The 27,385-nt window shown below is 35.5% G+C and overlaps 1 protein-coding gene across 5 annotated transcripts in view; it reads left to right on the forward strand.

The window, feature by feature from the left end:
• Positions 1-27,385, forward strand: part of LOC129573609 (nuclear hormone receptor FTZ-F1) — a 69,649-nt gene that overhangs the window by 15,450 nt on the left and 26,814 nt on the right. For all 5 annotated transcript variants that reach the window (XM_055454365.1, XM_055454367.1, XM_055454368.1 and 2 more), the window contains exon 4: positions 23,024-23,356. In XM_055454365.1, coding sequence (XP_055310340.1) covers positions 23,024-23,356 — 333 coding nt within the window. The remainder of the gene's footprint in view (positions 1-23,023; positions 23,357-27,385) is intronic.

A 27,385-nucleotide genomic window follows, 5' to 3' on the forward strand; every position in this document is an offset into this window, starting at 1 on the left:
TTTTTTTTTTCATTTGGATTGCAAATGTTAAAAATAGCCACAAACTGTAAAGAAGAAGCTCATTTTGAAATGCAGTGCAGTGTACAAAACAGAAACACATGATCTCTTTTCAGAATCCAACGGCATTTCTTTTTTTTTCAATCTCAGCTACTCTTCAAATCGAGTTCACAATTCAATTCTTTCAAAAGGGGAATACGTTTCAGCTGAGGCACTTTTGGCAATAGCCCATAAATTATGCATGGATCGTTACATGCCGGTTGTATATGTATGTGTGTGTGCTTTAAAATTGCGTAAACAAAGGCTGAGATTTTGATGTGCATTGTTGCACCGTTGATACGACGACACACTAAATCATTTGGACAAATAAATGTGCGATGAGGCTCTTTGTTTTGATGTTTTTATGTCACATTCGTCCTGGCATTGAACGTATATATATGTGTATACCCGTTTTTCGTTTTGGAATTGGGGATTTTTAATTGCTGCTCACATTTCGGAGAAAACCCAAGAAACATTCATCATGGTGCAAAATGTGATGTTTCCTTCTGTTTTATGCCAATGAAGCTTTGCTGCTGTCGTTGTTGTTGTTACATTTTTGGTTAGCTAGCGTTTTGGAATGTTTTTTCTTCTTTAAATCAAAATGCTTGCGCCATTGTCGCGCAAATGAGGTGAATATATCATTGTAAAATAGCAGAATAATTCTTTATATCAAAGGAACGAAAGGCGCATACACTTAATTTTTGGTTTTGCGCTTGTATCTCGTAAAATAAATGCGTATATCAAACCTCTCCAAAATGATTTATTAAAATTGTTTTCGCCCGCCTTCAAACGTATGACGATTACATTTATTTACGACATATGACGTCCAAACCCCATAAAATCCAAGCAACACTTTATCTTCTACGTTTTTGTCACCAATCAATTTTAATTTTTCATCTTGCCCCACCAAAAATTGTTTTCCATTGCGATAAAACTGGAAAGACAAATAAGCGGCAAGTAAGAGGTTTTCTCACAAATACATTATCTATCATGTGTCCATTGTAATCGTGTTCTCAGGTGATATCATTTAATAAAGTGAACAACTTCACTTTAGAATAGTTTTCTGAGCTCTGCTTTAATGTAGTTTTATACTGGCTTTGCAATTCAGCATGAACTTCACACGAATATCACACATTGCGTGCCCTCGAACATCTAGCATTTTTTCTCGTAGATTGAATGCAAACCTGCTGAATACACAGTATACACTCCGTACTCTGTACAGTACATAAAATATAAGCTTCTAACTCCATGTGCTTGGGAAGCGAGAAATGAGTGCATCTCATGTGCATTTTTCATAGGGAAAATGGTGGCAACGAAAGCACACGATGGCACTCTGACCATACGTATTGTTTCATTTATTGGGTTAGTGGGTTAGTGGGTGACATTGAAATTTTCAATTTTTCGTGTATTTGTGTGTAAGTGCTCCAGTTGGAAAACGAACGAAATACGCAAAAATGCCGCACGAGTCCCACTACACACGTTTTTGTTCTGAAATTCTGAAGGCTTACATACTATTTATTCGGAGCTCTTCATGAATCGGATTGACCAAAAATCGATATCTATGAATACAAATAAATAATGTGTACTCGGCAGGCTACCGAGTCGGTAGCATATTAATAAATCAAATCAACTCAAAACATTACCCAGTCATTCGATGGTTTTGTGTGTGTACAAAATGCAACATTTTACACAGTTTCTTTGTATCGAACATTGGCTTTCATTTACGAATGAATAATCGAATTGGTTCAGCTCGAGTCCAAAATGAGATTGATCGTTTCATTGAGCAAAAAACAAATAAACAGGAAATACGTTAAAATTGAAAGCAATCCATAACTGATTAATTCCAATAGCCGCGTGACAAATAACATTGTTTATTTGCCTGCACAAGTAACCGTTTATCTTGAGTCGAACTTTGAATGAAAAACGCATTTTTTCAATTTCATCAATTACATTCGCGCAACAGATTTTTTCTGCTCATCCCTACATGCGTTACACGGAACAAAGCTAGGCATATGCGGCGTAAAAAACTCAAGCGAATAAGAGAAAAATTGCGCATAAATTTTGTGTGATAATTGAAAACACATGCATCAGCCACAAAATGCTAGTGCCATAGTTTTGCAGAAATGCAAGTCTATAAGAAAACATTCACATTAAACAGAGTGATAAATTGCTCCACAAATCGTATACAGCAAATGAATCAAAACACAACGCGAGAAAAATGAATCATTATTCCATTTCCACAGTTTCGCCTTTTTTTTTCGCCCACAAGTTCAACCAGAAAATCGGACGAAATGAAATTACTGACTGACGACGAATACTGCGATGCGATGTTTTCCATCATGTAAAATGTAGAGACAGCTTTTATGCCTGTTGCCTACATTAGGGCGAAATACAATCGACCTAAGCTTTTGTGTTATCGTTGTGTCGTTTGCTAGTCATTCATCTCCAACATAGTACCGAAATATAAAATATACGCTCCATTTAAATTTGATCAAGTAAATGATTCCAGAACTTGTCTCAACACTCAAAAGCCGTAGTAAAGTAAAGAAGGAGCATTTGAAGAAAAGTAAACTCTGGAAATTCGGTGCAAAACATGAAACAAATGAATGTATGAAAATTATACTCGACGATATACGCCGTCGATCGTCTTCTAAAGAAGAGGAGTTTAACCTTGTAACAATTCATTGGCAAAAAAATCACATAATGCAATATACTGACGGCTCCCAAATCAAAATCATGGACACAAAAGACCTCTCTACAAAAGAGACAAACACAAAATTTCACATTACAAAAGTTGTTTTTTCTCTTATTGGTGCAAAATTTTCATCTCAGTGAAAAAATTCATTTAAATAGTAGTCAATGGATATATTTAAGACAAGTTGTATGATAAACAACATTCGCCGAGATAAACATTTTCAATCGAAAATCTAGTACAATTTTCAGACAAAAAAGCGAAAAAGCATATTTCGTAATTTGAATTTGATGTTATTTTTGTTACTCGTGCGGATAATTGATCAAAAACAAAATGTCTATATAGAATGTAAACGCAAATGATTTATAACAAGAATACAAACACCAAAATATTCAGATAATAAAGCTGTGTATTCGACTGAACACAAATATGGCAATCGTCGAACTAATGAAAACGAAATGAAAGAAGGAAAACAGAGAGAGAGAGAAAGAGAGAGAAAAAAAAGCTACAAATATACACAATTTGCAACGATTCTCGCTTTTGTTTTTAATATGAAACACATCGTTGTGGAAAAGTCAGTCATGGCCATTTCGTTAGTATGTCAATGTCTACTGGTTCGGTTTTATTATTTGTTTGTTGTTGCTCTCTCGCTATCGCTCCCCTGTAATTGTGTTTTTCACTAGGATTTTTCACTCTTTTTCAGTGTCTAGTCATAGTGATAGTTATTAACGATGACTATTGCTATTCTATTTTTGCGATTTTTATTTTGGATTAAACGAGCGTTCTTTTGTTGTGTATTTCACAACTTAATGTATGGAAATGAGTTGAACACCTATTTTTGCCACATGATGCATGCAATTTCTTGGAATAATTTTCGGCATTTCTCTTCGAAACTTTTTGCCGCGATTATAAATCTTATATTTTATGTATTTAAAACATGGCTTGACATATCATGATTTTACCTTTTTTATAATTCAGTCAAATTTTTGTTCAGGAATATTCCTTAATTTCGATAAGAGACTTTCGAGGTTTATATTATTTTTAGTACAGTCAACATTATATCCAATTTTTGTGCCCTCGTTCGATTTATATGCACAATGCTAATACAATTGCAATGCAATTCACAGTCAAAATGGTGTAATCTTACACTCATACGGACACAAAATATGACATTTCATTTTAACCGCCGCATCGCGTCTTCTTCGTTTTCATCTTTTTTCTCTTTATTTTTCGGCTGCTTCCATTGAAAAAAACGTCTGTGCATAAAGCACTTTAAATTTCGACGACTGAGCAGCACAAGCAATTACCCACAATAATAACAATAACAATAACAAAAACAACAATAGTGTCGAAAGAAAAAAAAACTTTCATTTGTGGTTTGATTTCGAATTTTTTTTTCTTCTTTTGGTGTGTGCGTAGTATGCCATGTGTGTATACGTACTTGATTATGTAATATGTTTTTTTTGTAATGTGTCACCTAAAAGTTTAACAATGAACACTGAGCTGAGAGACCGATACTTAAACTGTATTGGAATAATCAGTTCGAAAAGATTTTTTTCGCCGAGATTTTTCATGACAATCTGGCACACAAAAAAAAAAGAAAGAAAAACAGTTCACATCCAATATTATTTTTTCGAAATTGCGTGAATATATGTTTTGTTTGTTTGCGACAGTATCAGTTTTTGTTCCTGCGCAATGACGAAACGTAAATATGTGTGATCGTTTTGTTTAAAGTAATTTTCTTTTGTTTGAAAAAAAAAATTCATGTGCACACGTTCATTATGTTCGCATACACGTGCAATATGACTGGTCTGTTTCATTCATTTGGTCATTACCTTGCTATGTCATTCATATTTCTATTAAATTTAATACGATTCTGTTTTTTTATGCGTAATATGGAGAGAATTCAGCATTTTGAGTCCATATTATAGTAGGCCGACCGATCGTATAGCATTTTCGGGGATACCGTATATCTTGCTGATACATCCATTATTGTGGTGTTACGTTATATTGGAGCTGATTGAGTTTAAAACGTGTATAAACGATCGCATGCTCGTGACCTACTTACCACGTAATCCTTTTGAACACGAAACTATTTCTATAATTTCCCCGTACACGCACTCATATTCCTATAGCGTTTTCAATGTTTTTTATTCATTAAATTTAAAAATGTTCAAATCGCAAATCTCGAGCAGCGCCAGCAACCATTTTATCAATGTATTAAAACCGAAATATTTCGTAATATTTGCAAAAGTCGTGCTTTCTGCTTCCAAAACCCAAAATATTGTTTTCGTTCAACAAAAAACGTTTGACGCTATTCGTCGATAACCTTTTTATTAATTATTATATATTCCAATTCTAGTTGAGCCAATCCATTGATGAAATTGGCGCTAAATTCATATTTTGAAATTTTGGCAACTTTACCGAGCATCGGATGGTAGTCAGCAGCAGTGATTACCAAAGCTTGATTCGATTTATATAAATTAGTTAATTTCGGGTGGATTTGAAAATTGATTTGAAGATATTAATTTTCTTATTTGCGTGAGGAAAAAAAATTGAAATCGCTGGGAGGGAGATTCAAAGCTTGCTAACGAATTCATCATTTACACATTCTATACAAAACCAAGTCCACCATGTTCATTTCATCGAGTCTACACCATTCATTCCAATTTGACAATCAAAACTGAGTGTCGAAACACGTTGAAAAAAAAACAACTCTCTGTTTGGTATTTTCTGCGCTGTTTATAATAACGTCCATGTCTATTGAATTTTAAGCAGCTACTACCGATTTTCAAGGACCATTTTCGACTGTTTTTTTTCTTGCTTGAACGTCTTTTTCTGTCTTTGAAATAAAGCTTTGTTGTGTATTGTACGCAATCATGTCTCGTTGCGCAATTTTGTGCACGGTTAATGTTGAAAACTTTTTTTTTAGGAAATCATGGGCATAAATTCATGTTTCTCTTTCGTTCTTCTTACGATCGGCAATATGATTTCGAAGTCAATGCATATAGTTATCTCTTTTTCCATCACTACAATTTGTTCATTCATTCATTTACCATTGAGATTAGTCTATGGTTTTTTAAAATACCTAAATCCAAATTATTTGTCCTGATGGGCCTACGTTTCAGTGAAAACAGCAAGTAAAAAGTGATCCTCTTTAATTGAAAATTCAAGTGGTGCAATCGGTAAATATCGTACGCACGTAGACTAGTTTAAGTCGAAGCCAATTTTTGATCTACGCAAATGAAATGCCAAAAATTGACATACTATCATTACGTACCTTTATACGTTTGGTTTCATTACTTGTTGTGTGCTGTTTTTTTTCGTTCGTTTTTATTTTCATTACTGACACTGTGTGCGTCTGTATATAGCAAGCGAAAAGTAGAAAACAATGTACGATGGCATTGACACAGTTCTGTATTTCAACCGAGACCTACTGCACTAGAAATTATTTGCTTGTCCTTGATTATAATTAAGTATATGCAAGTGCATCTGTGCACATACACGACCACTACGTCCCGTTCTCTCCTTGCCGATGACGACGACGACGACGGTGGCGGCGACGATGTTGTGTAATAGGCAACGCACAATGTTTCATCTCATATTTGTTAGCTACCTATCTAGCCAACGTCTGACTTTTACTAAAAGATATGACAAATCAATCGAAAAACGGGAGAATAGTTATCATGATCACATCGTACTATGTTGTTTGTGAGAAATTTTGTAACATTACTCCAAAAAATATTTCTGCGAACACAACAAAAAGTGCCTTACCTAACATATAAATTTTGTGATATGTGGAGAGACGAAAGCTGGGCACAAAATGCCAAATCTCGAATTGAATTTGATGAAATATGAGCAGTAATTGGAAATATCATACACAAATTAAAGCTCGTCGTACAAAGGACATAACTACAGCAAAACAAAAAAAACTGGAAAATGAAAATTTCATCTGTAGCCATGCCCTAACGAACCTGCACTATGCATCTTTCATATCTCTACTACTGTGCGTATGATGCGCATTATGGGTAATGGGTGGGAAAAGGAAAGATTGTGTTGTTTCATGAAACAATCTAAAGATCATGTTCAACGAGCTACATGATGGCTGCGATTGCGGGAAACCTTTTCTTCAACTAGCACATAAATTAACATAAGCAACAAAAACAACAGCAGCAAACATATAAAACGCGACTGCAATTGAGTCACTTTTATTGGCATTGGCATAGAGATAATGTATGTATATATATATATATATATACATATGTATTATGTAATCGGTTTCGGTCTTTTTGTGCAATTTTTCTCTCTCTTCGTTATTGCATCGAGCACACACGCACACGCACACACTCTCACACTTATTTCACACATACATTTGTCTTAGGCCTTTCGGCCAACATGTGTTCAATTCTTCACGTATTCTTTCGCAATCAAAAAAGGCGAGCGAAAAGAGTGAAGACATAACTAGCAGTTCGCCCCGTAGCAACAATAAAAATAGCAGCAGTCACCGTAGTAAATTCAATTGAAGCATTTTGAATGATCGACAAAGTGATACATTTTAGGAGTACAGTGTCGATGTGTGCACCAGCCAAGCTCAATATTGCTTGCACATAGCGGCTACACTACGGCATTGTTTTTTTTCTGTTTCATTACTATGTGCGCTTTGCAATACACTGTATTCGTTGTTATTTATTTTCTTTTCTCTTCTTTCTCTCATCCGTCGGTTCGTCGCTTTCCTTTTCTGAACAGTTTCATTTTCATTGCAATTTTCAATATCATTCGCTCAAGTATTGGCATTGGACACACTACTTTTTTTTGCTTCTATCGTTTCATATCGCGTTGAATTGTTCTGTGAAAATTTACTATTCCTGGCACGGTGGAAACGAAACTGGCCCATCTAATGATTAAAAACAAATCATTAGATACGACTTGCTTAATTTCATCAATTTTAATTTAATGAGATTTGCCTTTTGTGTTCTCTCAATTGACGCATGCTACATTGATTGGTACATGATTCGTGCATTCCATGAAAAGACTAACAAATCATACCGTCAGACACTTGAATTTACTCTTACTTTCAGAAAATTTGGTTGAAGTATTAAAATAAAAATGGTGATGGGCAATTCAATTATTATATTTGAATGGGTTTTCTTTTTTAAAAGAATTTGTTTCAATTCATTTTTATATCGCCAATATTAAACTGTACAGTGTACACCAATAATGTGTCACCTCGATCAACTATATCATACCATCTCGCGTGCTCCAAATCAACAATAAAAATGAACCACCGAGGGGGAAATCACTCAAAAATAATTTCTATTTGACAAGTAGTTTTTAGGTAATTCGTTGAACAAAAAGTAATTTTGAATGTAGTTTTTCGACTAAAAATTACTACAAATTACTTTTTATTCGATAAATTACTTTTCTATTAGAAATTACTTGTCAAAAATATATTTTTCTATGATAAAAAGTAATTTGTAATTCTCTTCGAAAAAGTAATAGTGAAAGTAATTTGTGAACCGAAAAAGTAATTTTCTAGAGTGATTTTCCCCTCGTGAACCACCCACAACATTAAATAGGCAATTTTCCATGATTATCGGCTGTACATTAAATTTTCATGGATTTGATTTTTTTTTCCTTTCAACGATATATTTGCTATCTCGTTAGGCATCAGGTGCCATGCTAAATTTCTCATGTCCCTATTTATTTTATTTTTTTTTCTTCTAAACATCCATACAAATGTTAGTTGCTTAATAGCAAAAGGAAAATTGCCTTATGATATCGATATTTAAGTGACCATCGTTTGTTGTTGTTATTGTTGTAGTCATCATCATCGTGGTCGTGGTCGTCCCCGTCGCCATCGCCGTCAACGCCACCGCCGCCACCATCGTTTTCGTCGTAGTCGTCGTCGTCGTCGTCATTCGACAAACGTGTTACACATACATAGTGTCTGTAGAATTTCTCGTTCATGTTGGTGCGCGTCGGGCGCACTGAATATGCGCACTCAAAACGCACACAAATGATATCGTCCTTGGCCCACTGACATATTTTCGATGCTTCATTTTTTTCTTCTCCTTTTTGTAAATGTAAACCATTTTGCTATGTAATCAATATAGAAAATGATCGTGCACGCGACTTGAAATGATGAAAGATTATTTAAAATGAGAGTAAATATTTGGCGTTACGAAAATTGGTATATCTAGTACTAATCTGGGCTAGCAGTAGTAGTAGTATGTGAACGGAACATGACGAATTCCCAATTTCCCAATTTTTATTAAAAATGAAAAAAAAAATGCCAACATTTGTGTGAATGTTTTAACATAATAATATAATTTTTAGATTGTTAAAAAACGAGCAAAAACCGAAAAAAAAACTATTTGAAGAAGTTTGATGTTAACAAACAAAGTTTGAATTGATGCCATTGTTTTAGCTCTTATTGTGTTTGTCAATGCTTTTGTTTGGAATGAGTGTAAATTTTGGCGGCCATTCAACGAAAAATACACGAATATTGTTGCTTTGGCGGTAATGCCAAAATTGTTCAGCAATTATTTACATCTGACTTGATGGTGAAATGAATGTGACAGCCCGATGCTGTCTGTTCTGTGGACGAAATAATTTCTTTTTTTTTTCTTTTCCGTAAAGAAATTTTCCATCGCAAATCACTTACCGATGTTTTGATCGTTCATGCTGCGTTTTGTACATTAAATAATGTTGTACACTCAGCGAGTCAAACGAAATATCACCTGCAGTTGAACAAATGTACCAACTGCAATTGATTGTTGGACCTATCGGCACTTGCACATTTTCAGAAAATACAACAAACAATCATCGGAAGTCTGCCACGAAGTCAAGTGGTGAGGAAAATATTCAGAATGTTTTGGATATGTGAATGAATTGCTGCATATTCACATGCTACACCCAATAGCCATATGCAAAAGACAAACGTTTTACATTCATTTCATTTAATACGCCGTGGTAATTATGTGCAATCACTTTCCCTTCTCCATTAATTTCATTGGTATGAAGCTGCACATTGGTTTAAATTTCATAAATTAGTCCTTTTGCCCGAGACACTAATTAATTTGTTTATCAACTTTTGTCAGTCAAACCTTGAGTATATAAATGCATATATGCATATGAACTATTTTCATTGATTTGTGTTGAACGTTTTTTTCTTCTTTCGTTTAGATCGTAGATTGTTATTTATATGCATGCATATTGAGCGCACGATGCAACGAAATTGTTGCACACATGCAAATGTTTCACATATTGTTTGCTGCTGGCATAGAGCCCAAGCCAAAGTAAAACGATCAGCAATCGATAGATTACAATGTACTTGAAAAGAAAATGAAAAGAAAACCGATTACAACGTATTCGTCGTCATCGTCGAAATAAAAGTGTGATTGTAGTGAATACTAGCGCAAAAAAAATAACTTTTATGGAAATGAGAAATGGAGGCTAAGAAAGGAAAATAATTATGAGCAAAAAAAGAAAAACAAGTATTATTACATGCAACGTGAAATGATCATAAATCCAAAGACACATACATACGATCTAAGATCGCGTTCCTTCTCATCGATTTCGATGAACAAAAGTCCGCGACTGGATACACGAAGATAGAACACGATAGATTAAGCTAACACACTGTGTACTATAACAACCATAAATACACATAATAAGCGCTTCGGTTTCGGATTTGGCTTTGGATTTTACTATCATCACAGTGCCAGTGCTAGTTTTAACGCTAGAGTATTTTATGTACTCGTAATTATGGCCCGTGTAGTGGAGAGCGCACGAGATATAATACGTGTACATAGCTTAGATTATATCAAACCGTGGCCTACTAACCCACTGACAGTGACACAAATTGGATAATACATGTAATAGTCTAAAATGAATCATGTTGAATAATAATTTTGTGCTTTGGTAACTTTTCGTCAACGATTTTTTTCTTCTTTCATTTCATTTTCATTTCTGACATACCCTTTTTTCTTCACTGTGCGTAGCGTTCTCTCTCTCTCTCTCTCTTTTTCGAATCATTTCAGCGATTTTGTCGATCGATGTGGCGAGTATGTGTGTGTATTACAGTCTGCTGTTTTATTCGCTTTTTTTAAAAACAAATTACCACACCTTTCGACGCTGTCTTATGTTGTGAAACTCATTCCCATTGTATCGTCCCCTATGCGATGCCGCTTTTCTAGGCATAAAAAAAATTATGTTTTGCAATCGAGACGCCAAATGGTTGATGTTCACGAGATTTGCTTTTCTTATGTTATTATTCCAGCAACACATGGGAAGAAAAAAGGATTTATTCATAGTAGAGGCCATTCGATTTACTTCGATTTAGTTATGTTATTACAAGACTTTGACATATGTAAGGGAATGTCGACTCAAATGGGCCACCACCGAAATTTTTGACAGTTGACATATAAACGTCAAATCGATCAGCGTCATTAATGATTCATCGGCGGCTAAGTTTTAATGGCGTTTCGAAGAGTAAAGACGTACTCTCTGTATGATATACATTTTTCGTGTCAAATTTTTGTAAAAAAAACTTTTTCGTGCATTTTGCCGACAACCATTGTGTGATATTTTTTTGATAATTCTTGAAGGTAAATATATCACACGTGTTGAAAAAAGTGCATATTTTCAGTGTATAAAGTCGGTTTTGATGTTATTTCATCATAGAAATTCGTTTCGTCGTCATGCAAAAATAGCTTGTTTTGGTTCAGATTTGGGCCACTTGTGTCGTCTCAAGCGGTCCACCCCATAGATTGTGACATAGTTTGATCTCATTGATCTTGACCCCGCACGAAATTTTTTGGACCCATCGACATTTTTCGACTTTGTTTCCAAAAGTGAGGACCTTCTTTTTGCTCCTCACTTTTGTTGCGAGGGGAACATTTCAAACTAGATAAAATCGATTTATTTGACCCCATTATTATTGAATTTTGAAGAATAATTTAATGAATTTACACTAAATAGAATTGATTTTTTGACCCCCTTTTGGTTTGATCCACACTGAAATTTTCGGTGTCATAATCTATGGGCCACCCAACATTTTCTTTGTATGACACTGAGACACTATTTTAATGATGAAATATCGTGTTAAAAGCAATAACAGTGCATTTTAAAGTGAATAGATCGCATCTTTTCATATGTTCAGATGGAAAATTGTTGTGCCAAATCGTATGCCAAAAAGTTCACTTATGAAAACTGCCTTTTAGATGATGGTGAGGATGCCGAAAATTTCGACGAATAATCATCTCAACGCTGTGAAGCACAATGCTATTATATTCAACAGATCCAAAACCTTTCAGAGTTCTGTTTGTCCCTATCGGAAGTTCACTAACATGAATCATGAATGACGTTTGAAATGCCATTTTTGACAAATACCATTTCCAATATTTGGGTAAACCTTGTGACGAAATCATTTAATCAAATTTCCAAACTCTACCGTATAGATGCCGCTAGAGCATCATTTGCTGAATATCTTCCATTTACGATTCATGTTGTTGAATCATCCTCAATCTTCATGTCGAAAGCACAAAAATGAATAACAATTCAATAATCATTCGAAATATGGAGTTGTTATTTCATTATTTCCCTTATTTATGGGGTGGCCCGTTTGACCCGACAGTTTTTTTCGCCAATTTCAAGGTTTTTGGAAAATTTGCGATAGTTTTTTTTACAATGCAAACGAAGGACTTTCAAGAGCGAAAAGTTTTTTGTGAGGTCCCCTTTCCAACGGTATTGTATACGTTATAACATTATTCACTTTTAAGGATGTTAAAGCGATCATACAAAGTGTGGTCCGTTTCAGACGACATTCCCTTAGGTATGATATCTTCATTGGCGGAATTTTCTATCATTTTGCATTACTCCACGAGTGAAAATTATGATGCACGCAAAATACAAACTTAATTTTTGCTACAAATAGCGTATAAAAAACATTTTGATCAGACATTTCGTTTTTTTCCCGTAGTAACTCATTGTAATAGTATTGGTTTCGAAATATCACGAGCAAATAATAGATTGGTAAAATGATTTGGAACTTGTAAAACTTCGAATTAAAATTGTCATATCGCTCAGTGTATTTTGATTCGATGATTTTGTTTTTCGATGAATAACCCGGACGAAATTGGTTTGGCTCGCATTTCCCATTTCCTCTAAACTCATGTCAATTCTGCTTCAATTCAGTTCGTAAACATTGAACACATCGTGTTGCTGTTTTTTCGTTTGCTTTTTTTTTGTTCAACCGAGGTGTTGTTTATATTCCTTATTTTTGTAAACTGTTTCTTCGAATTTCGGTTTTCATTTCTTCAAGCAAGAAGTGATGTGTAGGTTCGCTGCAATAAAATATTTCACCATAAAAATCGGAAGAAACAACAACGACCGAAAGCAATAAAAGTGCATGAAGAAACAGTGAACGTGAAGAAAAAGTCAGCAATATGGTCGCATAGAAATTGCATTTCACGCCATTTCTCAATGGTCAGTTCCGTAAGCATACTATTTGAAAACATTAACAGAAATCAAATGCGGATAGAGTCAACCAAAATGAGGAAATGTTCGTCACTGAAAATGAAAGAAACGAACTGAGCGTTGCAACTGTGAGTGCTGCGAGCATGATGGAAAAGCTAATCGTCTTTGAGCCCGCGTAATAAATAAGAATAGAAGTCTTTCTCCTCGTTCTCTTCAATCCTTCATTTTATTTTGGCTCTTCGTTTCCACAATTACTGGAAGGTACAAGCACACATAACATGGAAAATGTGTGATTTATGATCCTTTTTATTGCCATCAATATATAAAATGAATTGGCCCACTAACAGGATGAAACTAAAAGATACCAGAAGCGAAACAAATCTCACAAACCCTCTGTATCGGGTGCAGAAATCTCTGCTACGTCGGATTTGTGCTCGTGTTGCTGCTGTCATATGGACATGCATTCATACACACAGTATGCATAGTCATAGTTTGTCAATGCAAATTAAATTTTTAACCTGCGTGTGTTCAAACAACCAGCTGCCGATATTGGAAATTATTATATTATTTGTGCCCTTTGAGTGTTGTAAATGCTACAAAGAATTTTGCATGCATGCAATTTTCTCAATGGCAATAACCATAAACATTTTACAACTGGGTCAAATTCTTGACAAATCCATTGCACAGAAACACCCATACACATGCAAGACAAAGTACTTCGGAAGTAACATTCAGAACGATTTACTTTTTTCTCCTTTCCACATTTAACTGTATGCTGCTTACTGCTTGCTGCTATCTGATACTAGCATTTCACGGGCCACTTTGATTTTTATGACTTTTAAGGCGAAATGTGTAATTTGTTCTTTTGTCATTGCCCTTTCTCTGAAAAATTTCTTTTCTTGCAACGCTTCAGGTAGATTCGACAAATTATCACTCTTTGCGAAAAGGAGATGGTATTTCAGACAACTCTGTGCACTTTACTCTAACATACACACTCTCTCTCTCTCTATTTAAGTTGGAATGTTGAAATTTCGAAACAGTATTAAATTTTGCATATTGATCAAATGATGGACTCTTATCCACGCCTGAGATAGCTTCTTAGGTGTTCCCATGTGTTTTCCGAAAAACATTGCTCAATCAATAACAATCAATATGACCATTCATATTTTTGTCAAACTGAAAGCAATGTAAATATTCATCAAAGGATCGGTCGATGTGAGTTGTGAAGAAGAAAACGATATGAAATGTTTGTTTTAATCGCATTTTTTTGGTGTATAGATATGTATTTTAAAAGATTTGGACTATAGTATGCACATACACTGCGCGTATGCAGTATGATTCAAGAGACGCGCATCTATCGTATGTATGTACACATATATTATGAGAACACCAACGATTGCGCATACTGAATGTAAGAAAGCAGTGCACGAAGCAAAGCACACAACATACATACATACTAAAAGCGTTCATATAGTCCGACATCCAAACATTGAGCGCTGAAATCTATATACACACACGCGTGCACTGTATATACTTGAATACATAGCATTGTTTACATCACTGCCCTGCTCACTTGATTATAAAGTCGCTATGAGTCCTAAGTAGGTTAGTAGGCCATCGATTCCCCCTCCATATACACACACAATATCGCTGCTTGTGCTCTCTATGTGGCATATACTAACAATTGGCATCACCACGCCATTCATACATTTCCACATCGTTCTTTCTACATACATATATGTATGTACATTGAATGCTTGTGTGTATTATAATACACCACAAGGCAGCCAATTCCGCGCCATACACCGTGCGCTATAAATACTATAGTCGTTTTTTTGTGTGTCTTTATTCACATTCGCTTTCTTACAGAATCCAAAAATGAGCAATCACACACAATGTTTCATCGTCATGAACAAATACTTTTGCACACCACATCCACGTCCATTTGAGTTTTCGTTTTCGATTTGTAACTCATATTTGCCTTGCAAGTGGCTTTAAAATGAACCGCACGAAAAAGTCGAAAACGAAATCGAAACTGATTGAGTTTTTTTTATCTCGCTTTAGCGAATTAATTTTTTTTCCATGACACACACATACATATCTGTAAATTATGCAAGATGGACTGATATACTGTGCCCATTGTCCAACGCAGATGAGCACAATTTTAAAATAATAATGAGATCGATTTGGATGCATGGATACTTTTAACTGCACTTGAAATTCAATGCAAGTTGAATAGTATACGAATATGCAACAAAAGCACGTATAGAATAATGGCCTTAAAGTTAGAGAAACATAATGCAGATTATGCAATCAATCAAATGTGAATCGACTGACTCAACGTAATAAAAATTAGCAAGTGTTTACATTGAAAGTGTGACCATATAGTGTTCTTTTTCTCCGTGTCTCTCTTTCTCTCGCTCTCTACAACTCAAACAATGGTTGACGTCACCGCAACATCGAAAGCCAACTGTCAAAATTGAATAACTCTCAAAGAGTTCGAAAAGAATGTACTTCATTTCGCCAAACTGAAGATGTTCATTGAAATTGTGTACGGCTATAAATGAATGGTTTTTTGTTCTTTCCCATTTTTTTCATTTCTGTGTTATATTCTTATTATTTTAATCGCTCAATGCTGAAGTGAAATATTTATACAGAAGTGAATGTGAGAATCCTTAGTCCTATACAACAACTGACCTACTTGGGGTATTGCATACTACAGCAATGTAAATAATGACGAGCTTTTCAGGCATGTATATATTAAAGCGAATTGAGCACGACACTCAAAGGAAGCAAGCAAAAGAAAGGAAAAAAAATATAACCGAAAATTTCAGGCGATCGCATTTGGTCTATTTTTTTTTCGAAAAAGAATTGTTTCATCGTATTGTAATTCGATGCGTTTGAAACTGAAATGCAGTTACACTGCTTACTTTACTTGGTTAGTAGAGTCAAAGTCAAATTATCACGAACGAATTATGCTGAGTTCACCGATTATAATAGTTGTCTGATTAAGCAATCAATGACCAATCCTTTGGAGATGGACTTAAAGTTTAGTCCATTCGGCTTAGTTTAGCGCATGATGATAGAAAGTATTGCATCCATTTTTGGCAATCATTTCAAATGCCGATTTAAAATATATAGACCAATGCGGCCAAGTCGATGCGGCACCAAGCCGCATTAAGCAATTTAATTCACATTTTGGTGGCGCTATATAAGTCCAACAATATGATTAATGATAGATAACTCTGAGGGCCACCCGAATATCTGGAGCAACTTGTCCAATGAGTTGCTGTTCGACTTGCACGTGTGAGAGAGTATTTTTTTTTTCATTGTTGTGGTCTTTTTTGCATATTCAAAGTGAATTTCCGTTGGAAATCGATTGAAGTATTGCCCATTTCAACGTCTGCCATCGTGAATAACATTGAAAATGTGATCCATACATCAAATACACTTGCACATACATACACACACATACACCACATAGAGCAGGGAGAGAAAAAAAAACGCTTCTCATTTATTTACACGAGCGCGCAACGATGTTGTAATTGGTATTTATATGCGTATCAAGCAAATACGACTCTTTCTCTCTCTTTCCCTCTCTCTGTCTCTTTCTATTTACATCATAGCGCAATCCGCATTGGTATTGGTGATAACATAGACCTGAATCGTTGTCTCTGAAAGTAGGTCGTCATACATTTGAATGAATATAATAAAATAAAAAGCGATCTTTTTTTGTAGTGCTGCTTGTGGTTCAGTTCGTTTCAATGTATTCGTCATCCATCCAAATATGTACGTGCTCGAGTGGCACGAATAGCGAGCATGTGTATAATCAAGCAAGCAATCGACACGCCAACCGATTTCATTGTAAGCGTTTGCCCGCACTTTAACTGCGGACATAAAAGAAGTACATACGGCAGAAGGAACAGCGACGCGTGATTGTCGAACATGTGGTTGTGTTTATACACTTTCACTTAATATTACATGATTTCATGTGCTTCTTCAATCACTCTCGATTTTTGTTGAAAATATATGTTTGCGAGAGTGTATGTACGTGTATCTCTTTCTCTCTCCTTGCGCGTGTGTGTGTGAGAGAAGATGAACAAAATCGTGCATTGTTTCGGCATTTTTTCTTCTTCTTCCGCTGACATATGAAATTGTATTTTCAAAACAGTTTTGCCGTCTTTTGATTTCATTCTAAATGAATGTCGTAATCATACGATAGAATTCAAAGGGTAATTGAGAAATGTTCTACATAAAAAAAATAGCTTCCACGTCAATCGATCTCAATCTACTTAGCTCACGATTAATCTTTCAGTCCACTTTGCTTATAGTGACGCCGAAAATTATCTCTCCGGAGTACAAAAAGCGGCTGCATGTTTCGCCCATGGAGACATAGTATCGCCGATACTCTCACATACATACATACATACATATATATACGTAAATGGTTTGTGCTGTATTTACATATACAAATACACATATCCCCATTCTTCATTCGCCATTTATCATATTTGCACAGAGTGATGATTTAATTGTGTGTTCGTTGTTCACTTTTTCCGTTTCTTTCGTCTGTATTTTTAATTTCTTAACAATTTTGTAATAGTTTCATTTATTTTTTCGTTGTGGGGCTGCTGACGCCGATGTTGCGGTCGTTTTTGTTGTTGCTGTTGATATTGCCATCGCTGCCGCTGCTGCTATTGCCGTTTAGTTTTCATTCCCGTCTTTTTCCCTTGTGTTGTGTGTTGCACACCATATTTTGGCGTTTCATTCATTGATGGTGGTGATGAAAATGTATATATGAAGTAACCGAGTGACCATGCTCACTTAAATTCGAATTAACAAATACGCAATATTCTCATATTGAAAGCTATTTGAATAAAATAATGGATTTTTGGTTTAGTTTTAGACAACATTTTCCATTCGCCTACTATCTATGAATGACAACCCGACGTGTGCAAGGTCAAAAATCCTAGAAGGGGGTAAATTTTTTTTGGCAGTCTAAAAATTTTGTCAATGGGTGTCGAAAAAAAAGTGGAGACCTAAAAAAAAGGTCCTCACTTTTGAAAATCAATTCTATCTAGTGTAAAAATTTCAAAATCGCACGATGCGAGTCTTGATTTTCAAATCCTAGATGGGGGGTAAAACCGGAAACCTCCCTCCCCTTGCACACGTCTGATGACAACCGACAAAATGATCGTACGGGAAAATCAATAATTAACGTTACTAAATATTGCCATATTGTTTACCAAACGTACCAATCCTGCCTCAACATAAAATTCTGTTTCCCTTCCATGACATTTCTGTTCTGTTCTGTGCACGCAGCGTTGTACGATTCCTCTCACAAACATACCCACACTCACACACACATACACACAAACAGACATCGAAAGCCATGTCACTTGGCCTGAATGCTTGATGATAAACATTTTCCAACGATATCGATTCGCAACGCGCACGTTCTTGTGAACGGCAACTTGTTATTTTTAGTACAACGATGAAGCAAGCGTTTCGTAGCAGATACTACTCCAAAAGTAGGATCTACACGATTGCAGTTTGAAAGGAGTAGTAACATGTTCGAAAGCCCGACGAGCATCTTTTTCAAACTCGTGCACATTGCAGCAGCAGCTCGTATAGATCTGCCATGCCATTCGGATATGTGCGAATCGCAAAAGCTGAAATCATATACAGTTTACACAGTGACAGCGATCCAATGAAAAAAAAAAACATTTTTTTTTATACCGACAGCATGTATGCAATATCCGTCGATAGATCTAATCATGTGAGTTTACACGTTTAAATGCGTTTTTTTGTGCGAAAACGATTAATAAAGCGATTTTAAAATTTGCTAAAGTCGCAGAATTGATGGACTTTATTTTCTTGTTCAAATTTTCAAACGATTTGTAAACAATTGATTTATTTCCGACCATAGTGTCGCTGATGCACTAAACATCAATTATGAAATCTAGATTAGAATTAAATGAAGCGGCATTCAAGGGGGTGCATGTTGTAGCTGGTGCTGGACGTGTATATTGCCAATTTCGCTTGCTTGCTTGTTTCTTTCCTTCCGTTGCCTTTCCCTTTGGAGCTTCATTCGCTTATCTGAGTATTTTCTCACTTACCAAGCTTGAGCCGACGACGAACCATGCCGGACCGCATCGGAATGCGGCGATTCGCTTTCGTTTGCTCTCTGTGTATATATCTGTGTACGATGTACGATGTACGGTGTGCAATACACAAACAGCTATCCGCCGCTTACGCTCTTTCCGATTCTCTTTCCACATGCACGGTACACGAGTATTCGGTATGTTCCACACACTATGTATGTGCAAAGTGACGGCGGTTTCGGTGCGAGGGAAAACTCCAATATACAATATTTTATTTTTGTAAAATAAAGTTTAGTCAATCGTTGTCCGTGTTTGCCGTAGGGAGTGCTTTTTTACACTCTTCTGACACAAATTTTTGTTTTGTTTTTATTTTTCGAGTAAAATGTAAAAGAACTTGTTACCAGTATCGAAACCATTTGTTTATACAGTTAAAATTGCCTGATTTTTCAACGATATTTCGACGAAATAAAAAAAAAAACAGAAGCACACACAGAACAGCAACAAAAATGATCGCAATAAAATAAAATAGAAACACAAAACACAGTTTTGGTTTTTCCTCAAAAACTTATTCACTTAAAACAATAAGGACTATAATAGTGCGTGCGGTGGAATAAGTTTTGGATGCATCTACTACTGATCAAAGATTCTATCAAAGCGGAATTTGCGGATAAAGACATTGAAAATTAGTGTGAAAATTTGTCAAGAAGTTTTCCATTCGGTACTTCACGAATAATCGAATTTTCTCACCTCACCAAACACATTGGATTACCGTCACTTCTCACGAAAATTTTGTGCAAAGAAGCAGAATAAGAAAAATTGTGAAACAATAATGTTAAAGTTGTAATGAAATTAGTGGAAATAAATGAATAAATTATTGCCAGGAGCAATTGATGAAATACAAAAATATAAGAACAACAACAAGAACATTGCGATCGATCAGTTGATCACCCAAAAAAAAACACAAGTGATGAACCAATTTCATAAATTGAAAATAAATAATGTTGGTGCTTTATGTTTAGAACATAATTGGAGATAAAAGAAAAACAAACACAATTTTGGCCTTACGTCTGGGGATCATATCCTTGTAGTTAGACTCTGTAAATTTTAAAATTTGACACACACACATACACAAATAGCGTTTGCTTTATCTAGTTGGTTTCACTGATTTCTTCAGCATCAGATATTCCGATTTTGTACAATTGAATTTATAGAAATTAGAGACTATTTGCAACATCAACAACAACAACAACAACGGTTACCATAAACCATTACCATATTTTTTATATGCATTTTTACGTAATCAATTCTACCGATCAATTGTGAATGTGATCATCAAAATGTTGCCCAAATTGTACATCATTTACCGGACATTTAAAACGCCAGCCATACTCAAATTATAGCCGAAAAAAAGCAAACAAGAGCAAACAATAATCAACAAATAGAAAGAACAAATAGCTCTTCTTAGGAGTGACATCAATATATTGTGGTGCGTGTGACTGAGAGATTTGGTCATTTAAAAAAGTCAGTGTCTGTGAGTATTTCAACGAAAGTGTCTTCCTTACGGAACAACGGCTGATGTGATCTGAATTGTTTTTTTTTTCTTTTTCTTTTTTTTTTAAATAAAATAAACGAACACAATTGGAAATTGAACAAGAAAAAAAGAGAACAAACAAACAAAAACAAAACAGTTGAATCAAACAGAAAATCTTTGCGAATCTAATTGCTATATACTGCTGTTGCATATGCAATTCAAAGCTCAAACACACCCGAAACGTTTGCGTTGATGCGTGCTTGAATATTTAAAGCCGCCTAAGTGTTTTGCACGACAAATGTTAATTAATTACTTCGGTTGCTCTCGTTTTAATCGAAACTGTAACAACAAACAAAATATTTGGTGTGATCAAATGAAAAACGCTAAAAAGATAAAGAATATAACAACAACAAATGTTACGCCGTCAACATAAATGAACAGGGACCGAGATAACGATTCGCCGTGCTAAACAACAGAGACAGAGGAAAAATTAAAAACGACAGAGAAAAAAAAATACGCGGAGAAAAAAAACCTAGTACAAACATTTTTATATTGAATATTGGCATATGATATAACTCATTAATACAAATATCGATTGACACAACCTGGTTTCGATTATAAGTAGCAACAACAATGACATATTAATTTCGAAAAGTGCGGTTGGTGTTATTTGTTTTGAGAGACATCCATTCAGTTCGGTTTGTGTATGTGTGTGTGTGTGTGTGTGTGTGTATGTGAATGTCATATACCCAAATACAGGCACATACAGATTCATCCGTTTGTGTATCGCGTAACTTGTATCCAGATCGATATTCAATACACTCTTTTTCTTCTCTCAATTCGAACGAATTGAATTGTGTGTGTTCGCCGAATTATTATTATGAGAAAAATCGCCAATATTATTGGCACAACGACGACAGCGGTGCAATCACTTTTGTGACAGCAAAGATTCAATTTGAACTCGTGCAAAGAAAAAAAAGACATACTCACAAAAACTTAGGAAGCGAAACCGAAGCAGACACACACAGAAAGAGAGAGAGATAGAGAGAGAAAAACACGTCGAATATTATTAGCAGGTTGTGAAATAGTGAATGTTACAACCGAATAGACTTTTTTTTGTAAAGTTTGACAATGTGTTATTATTGCACGAATGAATTGTAAGCCATTTTGACACAGAAACAAGGAACGAGAGCGAAAGCGATTTACTGTGTATTAAACACACAGTTCATTGAGAAGCATCAACAATCATAAAAATTGTTCGCTTTCTGATCTGAGCGGCGTGCTATTACAAATGCAGCAACCATTTTCAATGATCACCTGAACAATCTTATATCTACCAGTTGTGTACCAGCATACAAATTGCACTAAGAGAGCTAAGCACAACGGATTCAAGAACAAATTCATGCCAATTGTAAGGAAAACATTGACGTTGGTGTGTGCACAGCAAACAAAATCACTGCAATTTTTCTGTATCTCTTGTTCGGTTGTTGAGCAAGCTGAACGTAAACTTGACACAAACTATGGATCATCCAAACATATCTAGAAATTAAAAGTAAATGAATGAGAAAAGAAAAAAAAACACATTAAATTCAACTGAGAAGATATCACGTAGTTTTTTTTTAGAAAACATTCCGTCCGTGAAGAACAAAGTGATTTAGAACAGATATATACTGGTATATTTGAAACGAAACGAAACGAAACCAAAACAAATTAATCTATTGACTTTGCGTTCGTTCGTTCGCTCTTTCGTTTTGGGGTCGAACAATTGGCACATAAAAATGTTATTAGACATGGAGCAACCTGCTACCCTTATGTCATTTAACTTGTCGTCATTTACCAGTAGCCCGCATTCGGGCGCTGGAGCGGGTAATGGAAATAGCAACAATTCGGCTGCAAATATACAAACAACCCAATATACGCAGCCCAATTATCCTTCCGCAACAACGCATACAAATTTAGTGCACTTGCATAACAACAACAATTCAAATGCGAACAACAATAATAATAACAACAACAATAATAACAATACAAACAACAACAATAACAACAATTCGTCAGATTCAGTGTCTCCGAATGGGAATGTAGTCGTACATTCGCAACCACATCAGCAACAGCAACAGCCCAATTACAATGATTATTCAATTTATAATTTCAACTCACAATATGTGTTTCAATCGTCAGCTTACACAGACACCGCCTCACAACATACCAATCAAGACACGTATGTACCATCACTGTTGCCACCAGTTGGCAATGCGATCAACACATGTGATCAGACCGATATGAAGTATTATTTTGAAGAATTGTGCCCGGTATGTGGTGACAAAGTGTCCGGCTACCATTACGGATTGCTTACATGTGAATCATGTAAAGGATTCTTCAAACGTACAGTGCAAAACAAAAAGGTATACACATGCGTGGCTGAACGACAGTGTCACATCGATAAAACACAGCGAAAACGATGCCCATTCTGCCGGTTCCAAAAATGTTTGGAGGTTGGCATGAAACTTGAAGGTGAGTACCAACCAGTTTTTTTTTCCAATTTATTATTTAGCTCCTTAAGTCCATTCCTTCTTCTGTGTTTTCCTTTTCCGTTTGCGAGCATGTATATTTGGGGAGCATGTTATCAAGAATGCTCTCGACTCGGGAGGATTCATAACAATTAAATGATTCTCAGAAATTGACCTTGATCTACCGTTAACGACGACAACAACAACAACTTGGACATCCGATTCGATGCGAAAATGTGGAATTAGTAAACCAAATTGTTGTTCAATTGGCACGGATAAATCGTTTTTAAAGCATTTGCACGAAGGCATTCGCAAAGAAAAAAATAACAGAAATATGATAAAATAACGATAGATTCGTCAATTAACAAACAATAAAACGCGTAAGTCGGAATACGGGAAAATTCAACAAGTTGATTTTAAATATATTCGAAATCAATTCCATAGAAACGGATATAGAATCCAACCTAGTTGAGCATATGATTAGTTGAAGATTGGTGCTATCATTAATTTATTTCATGGCCACTGCTATTATTCATGATGTTTTAGTAAAACACCGTAATTAAACGGGCTAACTTAATATCGAAATCATCCAATTGCATTCATTTGACATACACTTTAGCCACTCACCGATCGCCGATATGACCGTTTCGTGTTTCGTTATGCAAATGGGAAACATTCTCTGCACATCCATATGAATATAATGAACGATGTTTGCATCCAAACGTTTTTCGGAAAAACTCTCCATGAATGCGTGTACGAATAGGTAGACATCAAAAAGAAAATCCTTGAATGAAAAGAACAAGAGCAAAACAAGAGACCGAAGTATATGAACATATGAATGTGCGAATATAGTGACAAGGTCAACTTCAGTTCCTATTTACGTGCGACAACCATAAATTCAAACTGAAAGTCCATAGTTGTAGAAATATCGAGTAAGCCATCAAGGACATTGCCATAGCACGCAAACAAACAATATCAATGAAGAGTGAACAGCTCAAAAAATAAAAATACGCGCACTTTCGATATGTATACTACTAAAATGAAATTAAAATCGAAAATTAGAAGAAGAAGAAAAAACGGTCGACCAGGTGTTTTCAGAGCACATGTACCTTCCTCCATCTCAATTAAATGTATTTATACAAAAATATCAACGTTGAACGTTTATTTCAATCGTCGTGTTCTCCAATTCCAATAATTGAATGAGAACTTTCAATATGGTTCTCCGCAGTCGAAAATAAATTGAACACAACCAGTTCGATACATATTAAGAAATCATCTATTTGCTGTGAGGAATTTTGTTTGCAATCAAAAAAAATTGGTCATCACCATACAACCAAAAAAGACCTATTAAGTCTGCGGCACAGCAATATTAAATTACATTTCACACACGAAAAAGAATAATAGTTTCTAAATGCAAACCAAGAAAAATGGTTAATTCCGTGAAAAAAAAGAGCCGGAAAAACCGAACCAAACAAAAGCTAACATTGATTCGTATACTCCGAAAAAGTGCATTCAGCCACTTTCACCACAAACTATGTCCATGATGATGAAGAAACCTAATCACGCCATTTGTGTTGACTTTACAAAGTGTCAAAATCTTGACTTGCTAACGCACGACCGATTGGACTGCATTTTGAACGATTTTGATCTTTCAAATATACGGCCGACCGATCGACCGACCACCGACCAATCGAACGAACAAACACAGAACACATGAAATGCCAGAAAGTTATGACACTGTCTGTATTCATGCACATTCTCAAATCAATATAATGATTACACTGTTTTCGGCATTCTTTTTTTTTTCTACGGCTTTTCCCACAATACACTTTCTACTTTTTTTCGAAACATACATTTACGCACAGCGCCGTGCATTTGGAGCTCACAGCGGAATATTTTAAGAGACGCCCAATTATCGAAATGCGCGTGCACAAACAACTCTTTCCAAATGAAACATACAAAAAAGCCAAATTCACATAGAAGAGATGTTCGAGAAAGAGAGCTAAATAAATGTAGATCGAGAAAAAAACGTCTTTACGAAATGAAGCTATGCATGTGGTCAAAGAGAAAAAGCATCCAAAGGCACAGAAGAAAAGTCAAGAAGAACCGCAGACACGTGTAGCATTTGAATGAAAAAGCAATGCATCATCATCATCATCAATGCTCACAGAAGAATCGAAAGTAAACGGGGCCGAAAAAAACTTAATAGCTTGAATCTAAAGCTAGTTCGAAAAACGCATGAACGCACTTTTGTTGATTTCAATTTCAAATTGTTTCTTTCATGCCGTATGTTTGGTCACATATTTGTTTAGTAAAGCCCTCCAGCTATTATGCCAAGCAATTCAAATAGGTTGGCATTACTGCCATAGATATCGTATAGTTTCTCTCTAGATAGAGGCAATTTCGGAAATCAAGCCAAACGCAAACATATGGACGCTGCCGATTTCAACATTAAAAGATACTTGATGTACACGCGGCACAAACTGGAAGAATAAATTTAAATTTCACTTCGGAGACAATGGCCAGATCACGTTGTAATGCAACGGACATGTACGCACGATAAATCGCTCGCCACACTCTACGTTCTATTCCATCGTCTCTAGGTAACCCAGTCGAAGAGAAAAAGTACACGCTCTCTCTCACTCATTCACTCACTCGCTCTGCCAGTGTACCAAAGAAGAGCAATTCAAAGCAAATTAAAGTAACAAAAGCCGTTGCGTCGATAATTATATCGACTGGATTAATTTCATTGCTTTCCGCTTGACGCACGGTTGTTTCGGTTGTAAATTTGGTTGTGACGGCTATTATTACGATATATGTATATATATATATATTTCATTGTAGTTTTATATGGGCAATAGTGATCGTACAAGTGAGCAAGTAACCTCACAACACATTCCCTTTATACGGCCCCGGAAAACTTGAAGGAAAAAAAGCGAAAAAAATTGAAACCAAAATGTATTTACAATGATAATCAATCTGTGCACTTTGGCATATGCAAAGAAGATATAGTATAAACCATACGTTGAAAATTCTTATATGTATTTACAATGGCGAAATTAAAGCACAACCGAAAAAAAAAACAATTTAAATCCATCGCCTTATGATAATCAAATATGCCATTTGACCATGTTCAATTGAGATCATTTCGAATATTTTCGTGAGCGACGAGACACGCTGCCAGTCTCCCAAATACGCTCACACTTATACTCGTACACAGTAGCGGCAGCAGCAGCAACAGCGCGGAATTGGCTATCACATTTTATAATAATACATCTTTTATTGCACAATCGTTGGCTGTCGAAAATGTGTGACACATACACACACAGCAATGGCAAAGAAACAGCCAAAAGAAACCAGTAACAAATGTTAAGTCAATAAATTAAGTAATCGAATGTGTGCATAAGATTTTCGAATGTATCTGCGTCAAAACGTCACACACAATGATTCAAGCAATTTTAGTGCACAGCATTAAGTTTCACTTCACATCAACTTCCACACAAAAAAGAATTGTTTGATATGTTTGCTTCCGCACAGCGAATAGATGATGATGATGAGTTGACAAGTTCAAGAATCATTTCATTCCTCATATTCAATATTCCATTATTTTTATAACAAAATAATTTTTTTCTCACTTTCAATTCGTATGCTATGTTATAATAGACGTAAGTCAATGCAAATCGATCGCTGCCCATTGACATAAATGTGTGTGTGTGTCCGCTAAAACTTATTTTCTCAATCGATTGATCGATTCCATTGTAACCATTTTCGCGGTCTCAAATTTGTATGCTGGCTTGAAGTGCGTTTCCATAACGTTTTTTTTGTATACAGAGATCTGTGCGACTCGCACATGTATAAAACACACCATGACATAATACGCGCTCTTTTTCTCCTTTCGCTTCGTTCACAAAGATAATTTTTGGATTTCGTCATATATACTCAGAAAGCTTACCATTCATAATGACCGATGCGGTGTGAAAAAAAACAATAACAACAACAACAAAATAGCCATAAGTGTGCATTCGTGGCCATA

Source organism: Sitodiplosis mosellana, unplaced genomic scaffold (genome assembly GCF_009176505.1).
Source record: "Sitodiplosis mosellana isolate CC-2019 unplaced genomic scaffold, AAFC_SMos_1.0 Smas_scaffold_6102, whole genome shotgun sequence".
Lineage (NCBI taxonomy): Eukaryota > Metazoa > Arthropoda > Insecta > Diptera > Cecidomyiidae > Sitodiplosis > Sitodiplosis mosellana.